Source organism: Cariama cristata, unplaced genomic scaffold (genome assembly GCF_000690535.1).
Source record: "Cariama cristata isolate BGI_N322 unplaced genomic scaffold, ASM69053v1 scaffold6720, whole genome shotgun sequence".
NCBI lineage: Eukaryota > Metazoa > Chordata > Aves > Cariamiformes > Cariamidae > Cariama > Cariama cristata.
Window position 1 is genome coordinate 34,838 of NW_009596313.1, and position 24,748 is coordinate 59,585.

Consider the following 24,748-nt stretch of genomic DNA (forward strand, 5'->3'; position numbering starts at 1 on the left):
TATACTGCTTGCTGGTCTGTATCCTGTTTGATGAATTCATGGTGCCATCTGCTGATTGGAGATGGAATTAGCACTGAGTTCTCGTCGGGAATAGCAGTCTGCACTCTATTTCAAGACAAAATTTAATTATGTGATTAAACAACAGCTTTAAACGTGGAAAGCACAAATTCATGGGAATTTTTTTTCCACCAGAAGAGCTCAGCACCTCTAAATCACCCTGATTACTTTGGGATATGTGTGTGTCTCTGCAGGAGGCTGAGTAAGAGCAGTGCTTTAGGAATCTCGCCTGAAATGTACAGCAGAGCCCCAAAGATTTCTCCTTCCCCCTGTGCTCAGAGCATTTGTACGCCTCTGCCACTGCTCTGCCCCTCAAAATGAGAAATATCTTTCAAAAACATTTTGAGCTTTTTTGAAAACTGGAAGATCATGTTTGTTTGTTTGTTTGTTTTTCCTTTTTAAGAAAACAGCAGTAACCAAAACCAACAGATCAAAATGATATGTTTTCGAGTTTGTTTGTGAAGCAGACAAATTCTTTCCCCCTTTATCTGGAATCAGCAATGTTACACAATCTTATTGCATGGCCAAATCTGCAATTTAAAAAAAGCAAACAAACCACCAGTGAGAGGGGAAAAACTGATCTCAGCTGTCTTTATGGATGATATTTCTGAATTTCAGATTTCAAAAAGCCCCAAACATTTTGGTTAGAAAATAAATAAACAATTTGGTAAATAATTTGCTGGTTCTGCAGATGGTACGTGAACAGGGATGAGCTTTGCTCCTGCAGATCTCTCCTCCAGCTTTAACTACTGTCTCATGCTATTATTGTCTCTTCCGTGCTGGCTGCTCCTTCTCTCCCAAACTATTTCTCCTGAAGCATCCTGCTCTTCCGGAGTCTGTTTCCCATCCCCGGGCAGATGTACAGCATCACCAACCTAAGAACCTGGCAGTCGACCTGGAAAACAGGGTATGGGGCTAGAGTTAGAGAGCCAGGACATCTTCATCCTCAGGTGGCTCTTGCCTTTTGAAGTACTCTCTAGGAGGAGTGCGCAACAGAAAATGTGTGGGGGAAAAATACAAGCAAGTAGAAATATCTTGAAAAAATATACGAGTACTTCACCAAATGCAAAATAGCTGACAGGCTTAATTGGGATACATTGGCTTTGCTTTGGAAATATCTAGTTCTTTTTCCTTTAGAAGAAAATGCAAAATGTATCCTAAATGGCAAACAATTTCCACATACACCTTTAAAGCACAGCTTCTTTTCTGTCCTTTTTCTGTAAGCGCAAGCCCATAATAGCTTGCCGATGTTCCTAAGGTTAATAGATAAAACAGATAAGAGATAATAGTGTTCCATGTAGTGATGCTTTAGGGAATACTGCGAATATTGAGGTAATTGGGGAAGTCTGTAAGGGGGGGGTCACCAAAGAGGAGTCAAGGTAAGATTAGAAAAGCTGAGCTGCCGATCTCGTGAATACTTGACAAAGGTCGGAACTAGAGGCCACTGGATCACTTTCTCTTGAAATATGGAGTCAAATAAAGAAAGAAGAGGGCAGAACTAAGCAGTACCCATTATTTCCGACATCTAATTATTGTATAGATAGTTATTTTAACAAGATTAGCCAATAGTAATGGCAAAGCAGTAGACCCTTCCCTTCTTTGTATATCTAACAGATTAGTCTGCCTCCCAGCAGTGCAGTGGCATGCTTAGAGACTGGCATGATAGATGATAGACTGGTTAAGAAACAACTTTGATGATTTCCTCCTCTCCTTGTACAATTAGGTTCAGGTTTGCACAAGCTGTTAATGGCAGGTGGTGGGGAGCCAGCTACAAGTTAAGAACTGGCTCAAATTATGCTATAAATGGACAGCTGGTATTTATATGAAGAAAGTTTGGAATCTGGAGGGTCATTATTTTTAATCCAGGTCAGACCTGTTAAATTAAAGTCTTTCAGTAAAAAAAATGCAAATGGGATTTTTTTGGTTTATAATGTGCCTTTTTAATCCCACCCCAGGGATAAACAAAAGGAATAGTCTTGCTTTCTACCAAATATAAGAGGGACAGGTTAGAATTACCTACTGCTTCTCAATTTGAAAAAGGCTAATGCCCTGGTTCAGCCTCCCCCTCTTTGCAGTCTAAGCTGATTTTTAGCAAACATTTTGTTCAAGTTGTAAGCGATTTGGTACAGCTGTGTCAACGTAAGCAGGCTGTAAACAATTGTTGCATGTTACATCAGGAAAGTCAGATTCACATGTGCAATAGTGGGCAATGCTCTGAATGTATTCATCGGCACCCAAACATGTGAACTCACAAACCAGCTCGAGGCAGGGATCGCTGTTCCTCAGTTTGTATAGGGCTTGGCACAACAGAACCACAAACTCTGTTGTTTAATAGTAATAAATTGTGTTTGGTAACTCCTGGGCACCACAGTCATGGACCAGGACTGCAGCGAGGATGGAACTTGGGGCTGAGGCTGGAGAGGAGGATGGTTCCTGTCTCCAGGAGTTTGTAGCACAACAGGACAGCAGATGAATCGAGATACGAGAAAACAAAGAAATCATTGAGACGTTATTGGGTAATATGATAGTCAGTAATCTTGGAACACAATTTGTTTTATGGTTGTCGTGCTCTTTTGGTAGGATTTGTGGTAAAATAAAGCTTCTTAGGAGGAGTGTGGAGGAGGAAAATGAAGCGATGCTCTGTGTGTCTATAAGGAATTCCTGTTAGAGAAGTAAAAAGCATGAAGACGCTGATTTGAGAAAGTAATTAGAGGCTAATGGAAGTTGGTTCCATAAAGTAAGTAGAAATTAAGGAGGTTAAGGTGGGAATAAATTAGGATGCGCATTAGAAGTAAAGAAAAGCAGGTTACGTTTGGTGTGAGAAAAAACCTTGGCCTGGTGAAAGTAAGAGGCCAGGAAAGTTTTGGGTACTTGTGTTTTTGGGTTTTTTTCATTCTTCACAATGACAGCAGTGGCTGCAAGAAAGAGATTAACCAACAAACCAATTACTCTAGCTCTGCCTTGGTATGGTAGATATGTTTAATTTGAGCAAGGATCCTGTGAAAGGGAGACTAATTAAGTATCTAGAATTATGGAGAGAGGACTTCAAGTCCTTCAGTCACGTCAGCAGTGTGATTGTTGGAAAACAGACCTTCTCTGCCTCATTTGCATTAGAACAAATCCACAAAAAAATATAGGACACCCCAATGGCTAGTGAAAGCCACTGCAGTGCAGAGGAGCTGGATATTGCATCTCTAGCAATTTCCTTAGGGCATTAGCCTGAAGTTTTAGGTCAAGAACTGGACCTCTTACAAACCCATGTTGTTGGAGTGTTCTTCCTTTTGTTTATAGGTCTCTGTTAAGATTGCTCTTTCAATTCCCAGCTTTTTCATAGGCATGCTGGAGTCTGAACTCCAGTAGTAGCCTGTAAGGTCAGCAAATGCTTGTGCATGTACTACTAATGTTTTTCCTATGCAAACATTTGTAACTGCTGCAGTGCCAGTTTATTGGTTGACTTCTGAACTTGGTTGCTGTTGGTACTCTGCAAGACTCCAGCCTCACAAGAGCAGCTGAGAGGAAGCAAGGCAGTGAAACACAGAGACACACTCGTTATGTTGTACGCACCTTCAAACTGATCTTCACTGCTCATGGACCTGAAGTTTACAAGGCAAAAGAATAGTTAAAAGAGTTGGAACAACTTGCAGGGGGGTGAGAAGACAAAGAGGCTCATTAAACTTTATGCCTGCATCTCAACTGTAAACAGCATAGTACCCTTTTTCTTAATGCTTTGAATTTTAATTGCATGCTGCCTTAACTAGTACACATCTAATCTTATCTTTTTCTGCCTGTTATTAGAGAATGAATCTCAAATTTAATTTAAAAGCTGCACAAGATTTTGAGGAATGTTGGAGTCCATGTTTGTATGTAGGATACAAGTTTGCTCACCCTTTCAAGGAGAGGAAAGATATTTTCATTCTGAAGCCCATCAGGGACTAGATTTTACTATCCACAAAGCAATTAATAACGTATTAGTATATATGACTGCATTCAGTGTTTGCTGACAAGTCCACATGCTTCTGTGTAGAACATATTTTCTTCTGAATATGACATCTTTCTTAACCACCAAAGAGTATAAATATTGGTCTTAGTGCTTGAACGAGTCACACCTCAAACAAGTGAAGCACATTTTTAAAGCACCATGCTATGCTGTGGAATTACTGAATTTCTGTACAGATCAAAGCTGTGACAAATTTTCATGTTGCATTGAACATGGCCATATCCATTTGCTCTGTTCCAGCAGCTGGTATTCCAGAGGGTATCGCAATGTGCTTCAGAATAAGTTCTCTTTCTTGAAGTTACTCTCATTGAAAATAATACAGCATCACAATTTAAAGCTTGAGCCGACTGAAAAACTTTTCAGGCAAAGTTTTCTCAGAAAGTGCCAATTTTACTGAGACACACTGCTGCTTTGAAATTATCTTGAATTCTCTGGTGTACTCTGCAGCCTATTTCAGTGACAGTGGGCTATTTTGGGAGTTGAAGTGATTGCACACAGACCTAGCACAAACTGTGAACCATGCACATCGTCCTTATTCTTGTGCCTTGTTAGTCTAGCAGCTCCCTCCACCACAAGGTATTTTTCTTACCGAATTTGGTTTCGGACAGGAGCAGTAGTATCAGCAGAGCAGCAGAAGTGCTGGGACATTGGGGAACAGCACAGTGCAGTAAGTGCCAGAGATATACGGCGATGAAGAGCTCAGAGTTTGTCACAAAACTGAGTTAATTGCTGCTCCATTGGTATCATCTGACATACAGTGATTCCCAACAGCTGACAATCAAGTCTAAGATATTTTCCTCACAACAGTTCTACATAACCAAAAGTTTGGAAGGAATATTTCCAGGAAACCTGTAATTGCTTTGGAGAGCGTTCTCTGAAGTCAGGTCTAAAAACCTTTATGGTGAATGTCGGCTATTTTCAACAGTTATTAAGCGGAAACTGATGAATCATTCAGGCTTGAATTTGAAACAAACAGGTAGGAAAGTAGTTTTTGTTTGTTTTTTCCAGGGTAGATGAATAATTATGGTCAAAATCAGAAACTGAATTAATAATGAAAATTACTTTAACTGTTTTAATGTAAAGGATACATATGGGACATACTTGTGCTCATATACATATGTATCTGTAAGTTAAAATTGTGTAAGTTAGTAGGAATTGGAGTACTTACAGAAATGTGCCAAGATGCTGCAAAGTCTATTTTGGAGTAAATTATTGTCTCAATGTCACTTTTGTGGGAGACTCCAAAGGGTATTTAAGAAATGACATGGAAGAAAAATGGTTTAAAAAGAAAAGTGCTGGGTGTTAATTTACTTGCTCGAGAGCTGAATGGAAAAGCCATTAGGGAAAGCATACCGAACAGGTTTGGCAGCCTGTGCCACAAGAAACATTTCCCCTAGCACATGCAGACAGAGCAGGTAAGTGTTAACAGGAAACAATGCTGTTTTTTTTTCCTTGAAACTGATATTAGTAGATATGTTTTTAAGAAGTGTTAATCTGATATAAGACACAATTATTTCATTTATTAAACATTCTTCACTACTGCTAACAGCTGGGAAACCACGAGTAAGAGGTAAAATACATCCTCCTGCTGCATGGGAAGCCATGTTTATAAAGCAGGTTAAAGTAACTCCTGAGGTTGTGAGAGTGATGGTGTATGTTCCCGGGCTGGGGGAACAGTGGTGCCGGCGTGAGGCGGAGAGCAGCCTCCGGGTGCGGAGAAGAGATGTGGGTCAGAATTCACGGGAGGAGCAATTTCCAGCACCCGCGGTGCTCTGGCAGCCTGGCCTGGCTGGTTATGATCTCGCTTCTGCTCTCTGAGCTGCCGCCACACTTCACCTTTGCTTAATTTTAAGCACAGGTGTGAATTATCCCACTGCCAGCAATTGGATTGCTTATGTATTTGCACTATTTCCCACAAGTAAGTCTGAATGCAAAGAGGACTGCCACACAATGCTGGATTTATTTTCCAAAGTGACATGTGCATGGTTAAATTACATTTATGTTAGGGATCTGTTTTTCTCTATCCATCTATTTTCTACAACAAGTCAGTGCCACAAGACTGTAAAATAAATATTTACATGAAATATATAGAGGAGGTTATACAAATTAGGTTATATTGACATTGCTGATCTGTTTTATATTGATATTTATGCTCTTTGGTTTGTTACAAGTGAATTGAATTATAAATACTGTGTTTCTTAAAGCAAAGGCTATTTAATAGCAAGTACTGAAGTAATTTTTCTGGCATGGTATTTCATGGAAAACTTGTTTTTAACCAAACTAGTAGTTTTTGGAGCACAGGTCTACTCAAAATCTCTGTATTTCCAAAAGTGTTATGGAAATTTGGTAGCATATTGGAGTCTAATGTACCTGTAAATAAATCAGATATCTGGGGCAAGAGGGACTTTGAGGAATCACTCTGGGTCAGGTAATTCAGTTGTGGCATATCTTTCATAAAAGCAACGAGGAATCTCAGTAAGTTAATAAGCTTGCAAGTCATCAGATTTTTCCACATGCAGTCCTGTCCTGTAAGTGCAATAGAGTGTATTAATAGTACTCCCATGTAACATTTTCCAAGTGTTTTGTAGTAATACTGGTTGGGTCATGTACTTCTAACAAGCGTTAACATTCCTCTGGGAAGGCTCAGTGTTTGAAGTGCCTTATACTACCATAAAATGCGGAATAATCAAATCTGGGAAGGACAGGCCACTGTGAACCTGGCAGGAATATGTGACACTTGTGTACTGTGTAACAGGCATTTCCTCTATTTCTGTGATGAACCGGAGGAAATTATTTTGAAGTATATGCATTGTATACATGAAGCAGAACATAACTTTATATAACGTTCAAGTTTCCTACTTAATCAACACATGAGTGTGGTGGGTCCTGGAACAGAAAAGAACTGGAGTTGCTGCTGTCAATCCAAAATCTTTGCCTGGTGTCCTTTCCTCTCATTATGTGTATTTTCAGCAGCACCTGGCTCCCCATTCAGTTGTTGGGCAGTCGGGTAATGTTCTTTGCCCCAGGGTATGGAGATGTCACACAGGTACCGTTCCCAAGGGTTAGTCTTTTGGTGAGGACATCCTAGGGCAGGAACCTGACAGGTGGCTGGGACTAGAGAAGAATTGTGTCTAGATAACATTTGACCTGTCTGCATGCTCTTATTTGAGAAAAAACAAATCCACAGTTGAAAGACACAGTGCGCTGTCCTACAGTTTTACTTAAGAGAAATTCCAATGGAAGGTAATGTCTTCTGATTAAGTGGACCACAGGGGCAAGGTTCGTTCGTTCTTTTTAAAGAACTGTTACTATTTCACAATAGCTATGTCTTTAATTGATGACAGTATAACCTGCCTGTCAATACAGATAATAGCCACTGCAAACGTTGGAAGGTATTGCTTAATAGCCTAAAAATATGTTTATATTTCACCCCCAGACTCAGTCTGAAGTCTCAGCCTGCCTAGATATGTACCCAAAGTTTGACACAGCCCCTTGTTGCAGGGATGCTCAATAAATCCTTACATGTAGACATTTTTCCTGCTTTGTCTGCAGTTAAGGATGCTTCTGGGCAAGGCTGCTTGTGAAAGTACATATCTGCAGGTTCACATCTCCTGTGATTGTACGTCATGGCAGCCTGTCGTCACCTGTCCCATTGTAGTTCCTGAGCTCTGCAACAGCAGGTCACCTCGTCCCATCTTATAGGGAGACATTGCTCACAGTCCTTGAACTACAAAACCTTTTAAGTCATGGACTGAAATGTTTTGTTCTGTAAAGAGCTTCACACATACACTTCTACCCTACATATGATAATTTACAAGAACAACTTAGGTTTTACAGGTTGTATGAACTTCCAAGTATATTTTAATATGGAAAAAAAAATATACAACTATATATGCAACTATATACAAGGAATGAAATCTGATTTCAGTTAACCAGAACATCTGGTTCTGACTTTACAAATCTCAGCTTCCAGACTCAGAAATTAATGGGAAAGTTAGTAGAAAGCCTCTACATGGAGATTCATGTCTATTTTATTTTACTTTATTTAGACTTGAAAGATATTCTATCTTACCTTCATGAGTTCAGAGATCTTCCCTCATCATCCATGAATGAAAGTCACATCACTACGTCCTCATATAACTCAAAGGAGAAGACTGAGGGAAAACAGCCAGAGAAATTCAGCCCAATCCATGTCATGAGTTGTATAAAATAGTTCTTGTACTTTCCACTGATATGATCTTTTCCACTGCTTGTTGTTTTGGGCACTTTAATGAGTGGATTTAGAATTTACTGTATAACACAGCTCTTCTTTTTCAGACAGCAAAAGCCTTGTTAACCTCCTTTTGTAAGTCAGTGTAGAATTTGGCCGGTCTAGGAAACTCCCCAAGTTTGTTGTTTCAGTCCTAATGTCTCACACTGAGGGGGGGTTTGCAGTTGATTGTGATGGGATCTGATATAGACCCTGAATCAGCTCCATTCATTTTATTGATTACTGATTTATTGGTAATTAGAAGATATTAATTGAAATACTGAAAATGCTAATCACTGTTGCTGTGTACAGTTATCACTGGGCAGGAAGAACAATAGTTACTCCTTGGAATTTGGCTTCCAATGACGTGAAGAAAATCCCTGTCTGAAGTGGTGTCACGGTCAGGTAACCACTGTTTCCAAGGGAGGAGCGTGCCTGGAGAGATGAAAACCTTCACTGAAGCCCTTCAGGTGTTTGCTAAGACCCTGATTTCAGAGGTATTTATGAAAAAAAAAAAAGTATTTACACAGGCATGAATGCATCTTTATGTGGCTTTTGATTTCTTAAATTTGTTTGTGTTGTGATATGTGAGATGTTGCCATGTTATCTGGCAACCGCCGTGGTACCTATTAGGTACCAGAGTGTCAGGGCACCGCGAGGGCTGGGAGCTCCCTGCGGCCTGGGGATACTCCCCAGGAGATGGCAGGGCATTTGTAATCATCCGTGGTAGGTAACTGCTAATACAGAGTAACTACTTTTACTTTTTTTTAAAATGCATTTAAAAGCATTTTGAAATTAAACCTCCTTGCTTCTATTATTTCTCTTTCTTTTGTGTGGAATGATTATTTGCCATTATCCTGAATATGTGAATGTCACATACAAGACATTTTATGCGCTTGTAAATTCAGCAGGCGTTTTCTTGGCACCTCAATATTCCATTGATGCAGCGGGTACTTTACACTCTTCATTTAAAAAACCCAGTGTCTTGCCAAATTACATGAAGTCTAATTTGGCATTTACCTCTGTACAGCTAAAAGTGGTGGTATAACTGCCCTTTCCCTGTCCAGAAGTAGGAATGAATGTAAAGAGAGCAAACGCAGAGAGTGCTCAAGCTCTCAGATTTAGAGCTCTTAAGATCAAAGAGCTAATCATAATGAACTCATTCTCTTTCCATGAGTGGCAGCTCTTCATTCTGGCCACAGTTCAAGAAAATAATCACGTTTAGAAAGTTTGAGCACTTAAGACGCACAGTGTATCTCAGGTATGCAGCTGATAGCAAGGGTACAGGCAGGTCATTGCCATGACTGCAGTGCAGCATCGCCGTGTAAGAGATGGCACAGCTGCACCATCCCCTCCAGACAGCGCTTGTCCACGCTGCGGTGACTTCTGCTGTCCCCCATCATATGCTTGGGCTTTTGTGGAGGAGGGTGTATTAATGGGATAATGTGTTTTAAAGATTATTTAAATCAGAGTTGTGTTTGTGGCCGTTAGGACCAGAAGGGTAGACAGCAGCCTTGAAAGGAGGGCAGAAGCTTTGCAAGAGAAGCAGTTGGTGACAGAAGATGGATTTTGGCAAGAATGAGGGAAAGGGGGAATGTCATAAAATTAAGCAGGGTAATGCAGGAAGACAAAGCTTTATTGCACGTAATCTGGGTTGCTGGCCTCCTGAAAAGCTGCTTCCCTAGTTTGGTGCCCACCACGCTGCGGCAACTCTGCTCTCGCTGTACAGGGGTGTGTGTTGTTATCCCATGCAGCTGGCAATGGAAACCCCATTGCTTTAGTTCTAAGCCCCTGCCACATCTCTGTAGGTTTAGAAGTGGCAGCTGGTGCGAAGGGTGCTGAGGTAGCCCAGGCGGGAAAGCGGAGCAGTCCTGAACACCGCAGTGAGTTCTTGTGAGAGATTAGTGTCCGCCTTGGTGACCGTTTAAGTTCACAGAAAAAGCATGCCTCACAGTTGAGCACTGCACGGGGCCTGCAGCCACGACCCGGACCGGAGGCGTGTGTGCCTGGGCAGGGGGCAGCCCGGCCGGCCCTGGGCCGTGCTCGAGGGGGCCTGGGCGCCTGGGCTGCGACTGCGGCTCCTTCAGCCCCTCGGTAAATCAAAGCCTATCGCAACTTGATTCAAAGCGCTCCTAAATAAATGAGCCTTTCAGCTGATGTCAATAGGATTTCTAGTCTTTTTCCCATTCTTCGGCATCCTTGTGTCCCCAGAGAATATAATCAAGCACAGGAGACTGTAACAGTCAGGGTTTGGAGATTATGTGGCATCCAGGCACAGCCTTGAGGAGTCATGTTTGCTGACATTAAGTTGACTACAGCTTTACGGTCATTTTACACATGACAGCATGTCAGCTGTGTAAACCTCGCTGGAACAGGAGATTGCCTATGACTAGCTGCTGTGAAATTGAAATGATTTGTCTGTGTCTACGTGGACTGAAAATCATGGCTATTGTTTGCTAGTCATTGCAATTTCTCAAGCTTCTTTTCTAATTCAGTGTAGTTTTGTAGTGGAGACAAGGCATCTGTGATGCAGGTGTGTGCCAGACCCCCACTTCCTCAGTGCCTCCCATCAGCCTCTCATCAGATTTAATGGGCTTCACCTTGAAAGCACCGGATCATATTGTATTTTCCTAACTTCACTAGAATTTATTCCAAGGGAAATCTGTGCCATTACAGAGGGAAGTATTACTCAAGGTCACTTAGGGTAACAGAAATGAGCTCTAACTGACGTGATTTCTGTGAACAACTTGTGGATTAAGGTACCGTTTAGCGTAGCTGGTGTAGAGTTTGAGCCCATGCATTCCTGTGCTTTTGGTGAACTGTATAGATAATGAGGGATGTGCTAGTCTGCGCCTTGAACCAAAGCAATTTTGTAAATAATGGCTACTGCTGTTCTCATTTTACAGACTTAGCGAAGCTATATGAAGTTTGTGGTGTAGTTAAACAACAAGACAATACTTTGAGTACAGCTTTTGAACATAATTCTGTACAAGTCAGCTATATTTTGCTTTAAATTGTCATACTTAAATTGAAAATGTTTTGACCTGTTCTTTTTGACCAAAAGCTACAGAGTTCCTGTATGTTGCATAAACTGACCACTCTGTGTGTCACAAGGAAGACAGAAATGCTTTATTTTAAAGTTTCTGTGATATTCTATTTCACATGACTTGAAGTACAATAAAGATGGGGATAAACAGGCTTTATGCGACACCACATCCTAGTACAGAACATTTCATAAAAGAAAAGGAATAAAGACTCCCACTGAAAAGCTGCTGGTGTCAAATAATCATTTATTCTGCTGTTGTTGACTTGCCCCTGTCTAGATGAAAAGGGCTTAGCTACCAACAGGAAACAATATTCCAACAAATGCTTGTGAAACCCCATATAATTCTTGTCACGTCAAAAGTCTATGTGGAACTGCATGCTTTTGGCTTTAGTGTTCTTTTTTTTCTCAGAAACAATAAATGAGGAAATATTTATGCTTATAAAGAAAGAAGGTTACTTTTTACAAACATCCTTCCCCAGCACATCAATGGATCTTAAACTGTGTGTCTGAAGTTTGGGTGAACTTCAGGGGTGATGTCACATATTGTGCTCAAAAGCTTTTTCATCATGCTCTCCATGTTCTTGTGGTAGCTGGTAGTGAGGTTTCGGATGGTTTCTGTTGTTTGCTCTTCTATTTTAGTGGAGAGGTTACCTTGGGAGCCCATTACCTGAAAAGCAGAAGTCCTCTGAGCAAAATAAATGGTTATATATGACTATGTTTATTGTACTTTTCTTCGTCATCTAGCATAAACATAATGCAAACATGTTACAGTGCTTCCTAACAGTAAGGGTGTGATCTAGGTTGAACTGTATGCATAAAAACAGCATTAAAGGGAACACTCTCATATGCTCATTAGCAATGGGAATCTCCCTGTGCAATGAACGTTTCTCAGCTCACTGTGGGAACAGCATTGTACATATTTTGTCTTTTATATCGCTCATTTTAATTTGTTTTCTATTTTAATGACTAGTCAACTAAGTTCTATCACCAGTGTGCTTTGTTTGGCCTCACTGAGAATGAATGTGAGTGTGGCTAAGGAACAAAACATGGGAAAGCCTTCCTGACAATGCATAATTACAGTTTCAGAGTACTTGAAATGTCTTCAGCCGTTAGTGATGTATAACCCTCAATAGGCCTCAGACAAGGTCTTTTAATGTTACATTTTCTTATCTGGCGAAATACCAGACAGCATCTGGCACAGTTAATATCAGGACATTCGCTTAGAATTTAATTGACTCTAAACTCGCTGAACATTTTAGCAAGGTTATGTTATAAACAGATGCACACGTTCCAAATCCATGACTTTGCTCCCTCCTCCCCCACTTCCCCAACATCCCTTGAATTCCTCCCTTGTGGAAAAGTCCTTCAGATACTGGCAGAGAAATTGGTTTCCAGCTAAAGAATTCCACAGGGGAGAGCAGAAGACATTTCTGCATGTTGACAGAGAAGGAAAGGAATAAGTAACATATTCTTCTTATTCCTGTCATGGTTCTCTGGGGTGGACTCGCAGCTGAAGCTAACCTGTGATGTTAATGGGATACCTCAAAGATGACCAGAAACAAGGGAGGAGTCATTAGCTTTATTTTCCATGTGATTTCAGCCCAATGTAGTCCTTAAAAGAAGGAAAACCAGCTGAATTAAGATCTTTTGCACAAATCACCTTTACAATTTTATTTATCAGTACCTGGCAAGGTAGTAAGAAGTTTGTCTGTAATCCAGATGTCAAACACTTTCCAGTTTGGAAGAAATACAGGACATAGACATAATTGTAAATATCAGGAAAATATTATAGTTTTCTATAGTAACTATTTTTAGCTGGCATTTTATTTTAGCTTTTAGACAAATTGTAAGGGTCTCACGTGGGAAAGATTGTACAGCTTAGACCAGATTTATGAAGCTGATTTTTTGCACTGGGGAAAATAACTTTCTAGAGATCCCAGATGGTTGCATGTTATCCAGCTACTAAATACTTTGAGAAACCTCAAGAAAAGTACTATAATTTTAAGAAGAGCCTCTGTAGCCTGGGAACCTGCTCTCTCAGTTCATGCTAATACTGTAACTTGAGATAGGAGATTCTTACTCTTCTATGTTTTTTTTTTCCTCCCTTTTTCTACTCCTGAATTTGAAGACCTTTTTCTTGTCAGAATGCAAACAATACTCTGCTTAGTCTATGATTTCTGCTGACCTTGAAGGTCTGTCCCTTATTTTGCCCATGATGGTTTTATGCTAGTGTCATTCCAAAGTCACGAAAACATTACATTAAGTTGGAAGCCGCAAAATTCAGAACTAGGCTGCACATCTCCAGAGTTCAGTGATCTCAGACCCTGAGTACAAATACCATGAGCACTAGCAAAATTGGTTTGAGATCTGGGCTTAAACTTTGTATATTTTGAAAAAAGATCTTGTGTATTGTCACTCGAACCTCAAATTAATCATTATTTTCTGTTGCTGCTGTTGTTCATTCTGGACTGATATGGAACATCTCACGGTATGAGAAAATGTACCCCAGTTTGGATACAGCAAGATGAAGTAAGAGGAGGAATAGCATTAAATGAGACTGTGACAAAGAATTAAAAGTACTTGTGTCCAAATACCTGAGCCAGTAAACTGATCTGTACCTCAGACTTCCCTCTGCACTGGCTTAGCTGGAGCTCCTGACTGCCTTCCAGGCACAGGTTAATAATGATGATATTTGTCTGGGTAGATAAATGTTCGACATAATGGGGTCAGGGAATGTGAAGGAGGACTGCAATGATCTTGTACAACATGCTGTCATTTGAGGAGCAATATGTGCTCTGTCCTACTTGTGTGAAACGTTCAGTTGACAAACAGTGGCCTTTCCCTGCAGCTTTAATTTTGTTTGTGATGAAAAAATTGAGTTCACACCAAAGCAACATCTTTTCTCTTCTGCTATTTCAGACTTAAAACAAGAAGTCTGGCTTGACTGAAAAGGTGAACAAATTTTAAAGGTGTTTTTACTTTATTTTCGTGTCAGTAAACATCTGAAATTGTACATATGAGACAATTCCACCTGGCCTGGCTGTGTGACAGTGTATTTGGGGGTTGGCAGTGCATGTTAGAGACTTTGTGTGTATATCTGCTCCTAAGGCTTGTGATCTCTGCTGGAAAATGTTTTATGTGAAGTGTGACTAAAATGACAGGTTGGTAAAGCAGTTATTTGACCTCTTTGGCTTTTTTTGTGGCTGGTTTTGCACATGTAGTTTCCTTGCCTTTGCACAAAACAAGCGGGGGAAAAAAACAAGAACAAAAACATAAGAGGAAGGTCACCAAGTAAAAAGAGAACGGTTTATGAACCTTCATGAAAATACTAGAAAAAACTGCAAGATGGCGTAAATGTATAAAATGTACTGTAATTCAGATATGAAAATATCAGTCAGACTGCTTTTACTATGAAAACGTAATGAAAAACTCAAAAGTTTTGGTGATTTCAATCCATCGAAGATACAGTCAAAAAAGTCAGCTAAAGTGGAACAGAAATAGAAAGAAAGATTTTAAATCTTTGCTTTTACTGAAACATGCACCTTACTGAAACCTCCAATTTCAAGACAGGAATGAGGTCTGTCTGGATTTAAAGAAAGAAGACTCAGAGGTATTTTTCCTTAAGGGAGATATGTCTTCAAAGGACAAGCATGAACTAAATGTAGAATCTGGACAATTTTAGCAGTGAAAGTCCACAATAGTTCTACAAATACATTCAAAGCCTGTGAAGAAGTCAAAATGAAGCATATACACATCATAGGTGATATCTCTGTGCTTAATCAGTATGATGACGTTAGTTTGCAGAAGTCTTCATGTAACGCTGAAGCAATTTCTTTTACCATTGAACAGACTGACACTACAAAAGAGCATATGCAGGTTTCTTTCTTACGTTTGTTTGCTTGTTCCTTTTTTCCTTCTCCCTCTGTAACCGGTAGTGGTCTATCTCAGCTGTGGCTTCTTCTTTGGCCTGCTTCAGCCTCTTTTCCCTCCCCTAATGGGGGAAGAAACAGGGATTTATTTCACACTTGTCGCTGTATCCCAAAAGATGAATCTCTCTAAATCAGAGGTATTTTACATGGCATAGTAAAACAGACAAAGCTTCGTGTGAAGTCAACAGCGGCTCTATTTGCACACGAATGGTCAGAAGAGCCAAAGTGATTTAGGTAGGGTACTTTTTGATTGAAAGCCAGTCATGCAAGTACCCATCTTTTGAGACCAACTCCCTGTGCGAAAGCAGACATCAAATGAAAAGCTTGTTGGTTTGCTAACAGAAGTCTTTTTGCAACTACACATTTTCTCATAACACAAATGCTTTTTTTTTTTTTTTTTTTTTTTTTTTTAAATCACAGCCTGGTGTTTAAATAAATATCTATCTTTCCTTCCTTGGCAAGAGTAGCAGCCAAATAACAGATTTTAGTTGTCACGGATGGGAAAAGACGTTATTCTGTAAGATTTACTGTATTGATTGGTTGCCAGCATCCCTTCATCCTGCACCAACTGGATTCCGCTTAGAGCTGGCAGATTTCCAAAGTATTGCAAGATACGTCTTAACCACTACCAAACTGCGTTGCAACCTTCAGGCTTTGTCCTCTTCTCCCCCACCCTTTTCCCCTAACATTTGTTGAATGCAGAGGTGAGTGATTAAGAGAAAAAGGAGGCAATAGTATTCTCTACCAATGCATAGAAAACATGAAAGTGATTAAAAAGTCTTGGTTTTCCTGTTCTTTTTAAACAGGAGCATGGCATTTTAGGCTGTAGTCGAAACTAAAGCCTTCCTCCTGAACAGGCTTGTTTACATACTTAATTTTGTTCACTGTAAATAGTTACTTTGTCTTAGGTAAAATGCTAAGGGTTTATCAAATCAAGCCGACATAAGTCATTGCAGAACTGGGCATAAGGTAGTTCCTGGCTCTAGCAGGGATGTTACGTTAAGGACAGGAGTGAAACGTTTGATGGGAATGTGATGATTAAGTTTTTACATGAATCAAGTGTTGAACATGTCATAACCACCCCACGGTGATGCATCTCTGTCTGCTTGTTTTGTATCAAGTCTGTAAAGTTGCATGGATTTCCACAGGACTCTGCTGTGCTACTTTGTGAGGAAAACGTCAGTTTCTAGCTGATGGGGCCATAAACCTCTTGCAGTGAAAGTTGGTATGTTGTATTTGAGACAGCTGGGCTGATGCTGACTTTGAGATCTCTTTCTGCTGTGCAGCTGGACTTTTAGGAGTGGGAAAGGATAAGCTTGCTCCCTTTTCTTAATGGGAGAAAGTTCTTTGGCTGAAAAAACTACAGCTTACTTGTTTAAGTCAGAGTATCACAAGAATGAGAAAGTGGAGGCTAGGCAACTGAAAAAGGCGTATTGATCTGATGCAGGAAACATAATTTATTTAGTTACTTATTGTAACCACTTAACATCACTAAGCAATATGAATACTTTTGTAAGGTTGTTTTTGTTTTTTTTTCTTAAATCTTTCAATTCAAGCATGAAAGTTGAAAACAGTACCTTTTCTGAAATCATAAGGATTTAGAATTCTCCAACATTCATTTAGGATTCTCCAAACATTCTCCAACTAGGCTAGAAAGACAAGCATTAGTATTTCTGATTTATTTTCTCCAGGTGGCTAATTGGATTGGTTACACCTGTGTTGGGCCTCTGAACCCCTATCAGGTGTGGCATATAGCAACTGGCTTCCACTGAGCATGGCACAAGGAGGAAGCTGAACCTCAGGAGGAAGACTGTTGTTTTTGATTCATCTGAGATTCAACAAAAGCCTGGGTAAAATGCCTGATCCAGCAGTAAATTGTTTGCCTGGTTGATGTCTCCTTCTGAAGCCATTATCTGCAGGTGGGTGAGTAGAAGCAGAGAGATGCCTGAAATGTGAATTTCATTTTAAAGTCTTGATTCCTGGACTGCTTGATTTTGTGGGTGTACTTATTGTAGGACCTGGGGTGTGTGATTGTATAAAAGCTTTTTAGAGGAAGGAACAACCTGGTGAGGGCTAGACAGCCTTACTGACTCTCAGTTCATTGGTGCAGCACTCTCTTGTGCAGTTAATTATATTTCTCAGAGTCCTTCTGCCACTGAGGCACTGTGTTTATGTATTTAGGGGCAGAGACGCATTTTAAAACCAAGTGTGTACTTTCCCAGAGTGTTATTTGTTTGAAAAGAGCTCATTCCTTCAGCTTCTGCTACTCACTGTATGAAGTCTTGGGACCAGGATGGGTGAACTGACAGATTTGCGTAAGAGCCTGACATCAGTCTGGACAACAAAATTTGGAACCAGGTTTAGGTCTGTATTTTGAAGTTTCCCTTATTCTCCTCTCCAAATTTGGAGCTGATCAGCCTTTTATAGAGTTTTCCTCTAGGAGCGGAGCTGGGGGGTGATTCTCTGTAGCTGGAAGTTGGGGGGAGCGACTATGATGAAGCTCTGCCAATTTCACCAGCTGAGGAACTGGATCTCTGTAGCAAATTAAATTATTTCAAAATCAGTGGGATTTTAATTTCAAATTCCATCTGGGGGGCCATCTGTAGTAAATATGTTGCATATTTGGCCAGCAGATAGATAGATAAATCCATTTAAAACGCACAAAATGGAAAAAGATTAACTGTAAAACAACAGTTCATTTGCCTCTGACAATGTAGCTAGTGAACCAAGAAGTATATATATACATACATGTCAGTTCTTGACAGTGCACTGGAGTAAGCACAATACATAGGGTGTCACTGTAGGGTGGCAGCCATTTCATTTTTCCATGATGCCTTTAGGATTGGCACAGCAGGAACCTGCTGCTTCCTATTTAATTAAGTGGAAAAGCTGTGAGTAAATTACTGCTAGTTCAACAACGTTGTGGACAGAATCGGCAACTGCCAACATATGCGATAGTGCATATGCTCCACCTGATTAAGTTAAGCAGAAACTAAAGCTTAACCTGCTGTTTCAGTAGAGACAAACCAAAATTAATTAATCAGTCTGTTATTAACCACTTGTCTGCTACCTTAGTCGTGCAATACAGGATTGCCTTTTCAAAGTCTTACTCATCTTCTGGGTGGGTTTCTCTGCAGAGCACAGCTGAGCTGAAATCAAACCTTACACACTGAAGAGTGGCAGAGCATTGAAATTCAGCCAAGATCATGCAAAAAGAGGGCAAGAAATACAGGAGGATGGGCAAACCAACCTGTCCCTGCAACATTTCATCTAGGATCATAAAGGTGAGGTACAGAAAGGTCCAGGTTTGAAGAGACTTTTGCCACAAAGGGCATGCTGTGGGGGCTAGGTTTGCTGCTGCCCCTTTGTCCCTCCTTCCCATCCTTGAAGATGGAGAGCAGCAGAGCAGCTGTGCTGTACCTGGTTTCCTTCTCCACTGTTGTCCATGATTATGGTAGCTGACAGCCTATAAATTTCTAGGCATGTTAAATTGGCCAAATTGTAACCAACTTTCTGTAACAAGTCAGCCCTCTATTAGATTTTCTTACCTGACATGGGAGGGCATTATTAGCATGGAGAAAGGCTGTATTCTTCTTTCTAGCTATTTCTGTGATGTTAATGAAATACTTGGCTCTGGTTAGATCCAAAAGAACTGGTCAGGATTTTTAGGTTGTTGGGGATTTTCAGATCTTGCAAGACAAAGACAGTAGAAAGCAAAAATGTTGCATTCTAATTTGCTCAAACACTAAGTTACCTTACTTTCCAAAAACTGCCACACTAAAATTGGCTTTCTGTTTTCAAACATATTATCTGGGCTTCTAGCTGAATTTCTGCATAGAAATCAAGTCATATGAAGAAGTTGCCAAAAGTTAATCCTATTTTCTTTAAATAGGACCGCTTCAGTTGTCTTCAAGAGTGTTAAATTGTCTGCAAAATGTGATTTAGGGATGCTCCTTTTGAGAAGACTATTTTGCACTTTAAAAAAAATACAATAGAAGCAGCTGATCAGTTTGTATAACTTTTCAGTAGATAAAATATGTCCTGGATATTATCCAAGAGAGTGCCATGGATATAATTCTGTTTACAATATCTTATTTTGATTAACATTTATTTTTAATCTGATTTTCTGAAATCTTTCATCAGTTTTCATTTTATTAGACACTAGAAATTCAAGCCAACATATAAAAAGCTATAGGAAAACAAGTTTTGCTAAGCCCGGCATTCACGACACATTTGTTTCCCTTGTTTTACCCGAAAGAGTTTTCAAGAATTGATGTCTTGGCTCTGACAATACTCAGTTATATCTGAGATCCAAATTATGCTTAAAGCAAAAATGATAGATAAAGCAGTGCTGTGTGTAAAACACGAAAGGATTGCAGACTGTTTTGGTTTGTGTTTAATCAGTTTAATAGTTTCAGCCTTGCATGTGTGCATTTACCGACAAACTATTAATAATTTGTCAGGTATAAATGAGACTGGCCAATGATATTGCAAGCCAGGATAAAAGAAGCATGAAAAAGCACATACAGAGGAGCTTTAGCACTATATTTTTGCTTTGTTTCATGTGTATAAATATGATTTTATTTATTTGCTAATTTTTCAGTTATCCAAAGTGGATTTTGCATTACAAACAGCTGCACATATGTCAGCAAAAACTAAGCCCATTATCTGTTTATATACAATATTATGTGTGTTCACATTACGTTTTGATCTGGTTATGTATCAACTGTAAACACTGAAGGGTTTGCATAAGGGTGGTTTTGCTAATCACATTTCCTTGAACACGACTTTCCTGGTTGTGTCCCACGAACGATCTGCCATTCGTTCTTCTCGCATTACAATGTAAATAGGGTAGTCGGACTCATCCGTATGGTGGTGGTGTGCCCTGGCTGTTTTGCGGTGACAAAGGGGCTCGTACGTACGGTTCAGCCGGGACAGGACTGCATTAGCGCTCGCTGGACGGGTTCGGTGCTTTCCCTTGCAGCCCGGAGCTGCAGAGTGCCAGGCCCTGAGCAGAAGCTGCTGATCTGAACTGGTACCAGGTGGATCTGGGCTGGCATTTTCTGGGGTGAAGTAGCGTGTCCTTGCCTTGTTTCACCGAATTGTATGTGCACAGGTTAACCAGTTGCACTGGGTATATTGGTTGCATTTCATGTATTTCCTTTTATCTTAGTTTTTACACTTGGAGACAAACTATGCAATTCTTTATGCTGATCTAACTGCAGAATCACTCTGGGGAAGAGACTGTTGAAGTAATTCTGACTTGCCATAACGGGATTTGGCACTAAAAGAATCCCTTTTGTCCATGTTCCATAATGTTTAAGTTATGCTAGTACAATTAGGTATCTAAGGTGGCATAGTGACATTGCTATGAAAAATATTGAAATTAAGGACAGCATGGAAATTTTTTAATTTCTAATTTTATTTTGTAGCTTCACTGCAAACCTCTTGTAACGTTGAATGTAATAATGATTGTCTAGGTATAATTATTCCATTAGATTAGCTATAATGCTTGGTTTAGCATGAAAACCAGGGTGGACTGGTCCTTAGAAAAACCCAAATTGGGAACATCAAGGCCTAATCTCGCTTGTGTGATCATGAGATCTAAAATTCACAAGAGCTTTGCTGTTTGCACCCTACTTGAAACTGTCGGTAGTATTTAACATGAACAAAAAGATGCACCAAAGTCTTTAGGCTGTAGATGAATATGCCACTTCATTAGTTATTTAAACTTTTTGCCCTTGATCTGCTATACCTAGGAATAAAATCTCTTAGAAAAACTTGAGGTGTTTCATGGGATCACACAGAGCTGTTGAGGCTGGAAGGGGCCTCTGGGGTCTGCTCCAACCCCCTGCTCAGAGCAGGCTCGGCAAGGGCAGCTCGATTGGGGTCATATCCAGATGGTTTTGAATGTCTCTGAAGATGGGGACTCCACAGCCTCTCCGGGCAGCCTGTTCCTGGGTTTGACCTCCCTCACAGTTATAGAGTTGTCTTCTTATGTTTAAATATTGTGCTATTGCCTCTTGCCCTTTCAATGGATGTAATTGAAAATAGTCTAGCTCTGTCTTCTTTACTCTCCTCCCATCTTCCCCTCCTCCCAATTTTTATGTATGAGAATTTTTTATTTTTCTTAATTTTTATACAGGCAAAAAAAAGTTTGACCTTAAAAGTAATAGAGAAGAAAGTCACACTGATGAAATATTTTTACTCTAAATATTTTTACTGATAGCAAAATTCCTAATAGCTGTTTTTCTGTAGCTGCTGAATAACTCCTACCAATGTACTCGTGTTGAGGTAAACACAGGCAGTGGTTTAATTCAAGTTTCTGACTTAGAGGTATCTGGAAGATACTTTATCTGTAAGAAACCCTGTGCTTATCACAAGCACTCAGTGTGGGGCTGAGGTGATGACAGGGGAGTGCATTTTTTTGCACAGTAGAGTAAATGGACCTATAACTATGTCTGGATTCTGCAAGACACTCCTCTTTGGTCATTACTTTTATGTTATAATGATACTTTTCATTTTTGGAGTTCCTTAATTTACGAAACCCTTTTTAAGTGGCTGGTTTAGAAAAAGCTAAACTGATTTTTTGGTTTTAAAAACAAGTCCAAATGAAATAAAAACAACAAAAAAAAACCCCAAAACCAAAAGTTAAGGGTAATCGACATCAAGGTATTGTAGCTAAAGGCCTGATTCTGCAGAACTGTGTTCAGACTAAACTCCCACTCCCTCCATTGGGGCTGTGCCCTTCCAGGTCATGCACTTTCTTGCTTCTCACTTTGGGGAACAGCATGTTTCATCTGCCCTACACGAAAAAAAAGAAGGCAAGCACCAGCCCACCCAGAGCACCTCATTTGGCTATATAAGGATCGAATCACTTAATTATTCCTTGCTTTCAGGCTGGAAGCAACAACCCCCAAAACGCCTTCTTTTTGTGAGCCTTCTGTTTTATGAAGGTGGGAGAATTCCACACACACACCCCCCCCCCCCCAAAAGCAAGGCACAGGCAGTGGCTGGGTGCTCAGGGAAGGGGTACTGCCTTTCTACTTATTTTTTGTGTGCTGCTGTACAAATTAACCTGTCACGCTAATAATTAATGAACACACAGCAATGCTGATTTTTGTGTAGAAGGGATATAGAAACTACAAAAACTATTTTTGTTTAGCTTCTATTTCTCCCTGGAAAACAAAATATATTCCTTCATCACACTCCTATTCCACATGACATCGTCTTCATGCATTTTAGTTGAGTCCTGCAGGACAACATTGTTTGCTGCTGCTGGTTTCTAAATCAAGATAACTCTGTGAAACAGTATTAATGTTTCAGTGCTAATGCAGGTCAGTGACCCATGTGGTTGGTACCTCCATTCAGCAGAATAAAGTCCCCATATTTTGCATTAAATCACTGGGAAATGAACATAGAAAATGAAGGAAATAGATAATGGAAAGACTGCCAGGAGAATTATTTCTTTGATTTAAATTATTCTAGCAGACACCATTTTTATATTTGTTATTATTAATTTCTGGCTTATATATGACTAGAATAAAATTATTTGAATTTGTTATCATTGGATGTCTACATTATTATATCGGATGTCTACATGTGCTTTGCCCTGGGCATTTAGGTGTTCAGTAAACAAGATGTTTATTTTAAATTGAACATTTAATCACTTCCTAATTACTTGTACTGTGTAATAAGACTTATATGAATGACCTATTATAGTACTGACAGTGCTTGATTACTATCATTGTGCTGAAGTCTCCCTTTGTTTTCATATAATTTTTTTGAAGCCTAGCTGAGGTTAGAAGGCAAGTTACCAGATTTTGTAAGTAAAGATGAACACCTATAAAGAGAAATAGAGAATTTGAAGTCTGGTGCTCTAGAGCTGCAGCCAGAGATGTATAGGCTTCTAGGTTAAATAGCTAAGGAAGGCCGTAATGACGTTATTGGCATTGAGATAAAGCAAGAATAAATCTAGCTGACAGGATGAATATAACAAAGAAAACCTTGTTTAGTGTAATAAGGCACGTGTGCGCGCACACACAAGCACGTGCACGCACACAGAATTTTAAGCAAACTCTGAATGTTCAGGTTTGTTTAAATGCCTGGCTGCAGTCAAGGCATAGCACTAATCCAAGCGAGAAGAAAGAATAGGAGCGTCGCAGCTGTGATGTGTATAGATGAAATAACGTTGTTTTTCCATGAGCTACTGTAATTCTGAAGAGCTTACAGTTGAAAATGACAGTAAAACCAGGCCAGCTACTTACTTTTTTTGGCTTCCTCCAGTTTGTCCTTGGCACGTTTTTCTGCCTGCAGAAGCTGCTGGATTCCCTGAGACTGGCTGGTCATGCTGATTGCTGAGGCCGGTGCGCTTCTGCAGGGACCGGAGCTCGGAGGGAGTTTTATACAGCTGCCAGGCTCTTCCTTGTGCTTTTTGTTCTGTCTGTTATTACAACAGCCTTCCAGATTGCACCGAACCAGCCGGCTCTGCCTGGATTGCTGCTGGGTGAAAAGGCCTGCTAGTGCAGAATCAGGAAAACACAGCAGCGAGGTTGAAAGGAATGTGCTCCCCTCCTCAGGGTCACAGAAAAGCTGAGGTGTCTGATTAACACTTTGGGAAGAGCACTCCAAGGGGCTTGTAGTTCAATGGGGATTTTTTTTTTTTTAATCTTGTCAGAGGAACTGAGGGGAAAAAATAATTCTTTCTTTGAATTTCTTTATAACAAAACTTCCCCTGAATGTGAAGAAACAGACCGACTCAGTCATCAAATAGTTTTGGCTGAACACAGTAAACTGGTTGTAGGCTTCTGTCTGGTGTTACTTCTTAACATTATTCATTAGAGGTTTTTTCACTTAAAAAAAAAAATAATTTTCACTGGAAATGAATTCATCAGGGACTAAAATTTAAGAAGCATGTGGTGGTTGAGGTGTGCACTGTGTTGTCATCTGCCACAAGGGAGATGAGTGCTGTGGTGGGAAGCTGTGAGTTTAGCTCTAAGATCCAGGCTCTGAGAAGCTATGGCTGGTGGTCTAGGTCTTACTTTCAGATCCTAACACACACACCAGTCGAATGAACGTGTGAGCGTGGCTGTAGATAGATGCGCATCCCGTTCCCTATGGTAGGAAAGGGTGTCTTGTGAGCTACTGCATGAATAAGCAGCATGTTCATATTTTGAATCCTTATTAAAACAAAGCAACAAATCCCACTGTCGCATGTACTTCGGCCGTTGCACAGGAAGGGGACATGTCAAGACGCATAATTAAAATAGTTTTTTTTTGTTTTTTAATACTTCATAGCATGAGTAAAGCAGATTTATTGCAAGTTCTTTTGACACAGCTGTGTGAGGACCAGAGATCACCTTCTGATGTAAATGAGTTTTTCTGGCTGAAATTATATATATACAGATATATATTTATACATATATGTATATAGATGTGATTTCTGCATATATATTATAAAATTGTATATA

The 24,748-nt window shown here is 40.0% G+C and overlaps 1 protein-coding gene across 1 annotated transcript; it reads right to left on the reverse strand.

Moving 5' to 3' along the window:
• Positions 1-11,842: 11,842 nt before the first annotated feature.
• Positions 11,843-23,627, reverse strand: LOC104165698 (V-type proton ATPase subunit G 3-like). The gene is made up of 3 exons (XM_009705400.1): positions 23,542-23,627; positions 15,239-15,335; positions 11,843-12,016 (listed from the first exon to the last, which is right to left on the reverse strand). Exons 1-3 carry the CDS (start codon positions 23,625-23,627, stop codon positions 11,843-11,845), a joined length of 357 nt encoding a protein of 118 aa, XP_009703702.1.
• Positions 23,628-24,748: the final 1,121 nt, after the last annotated feature.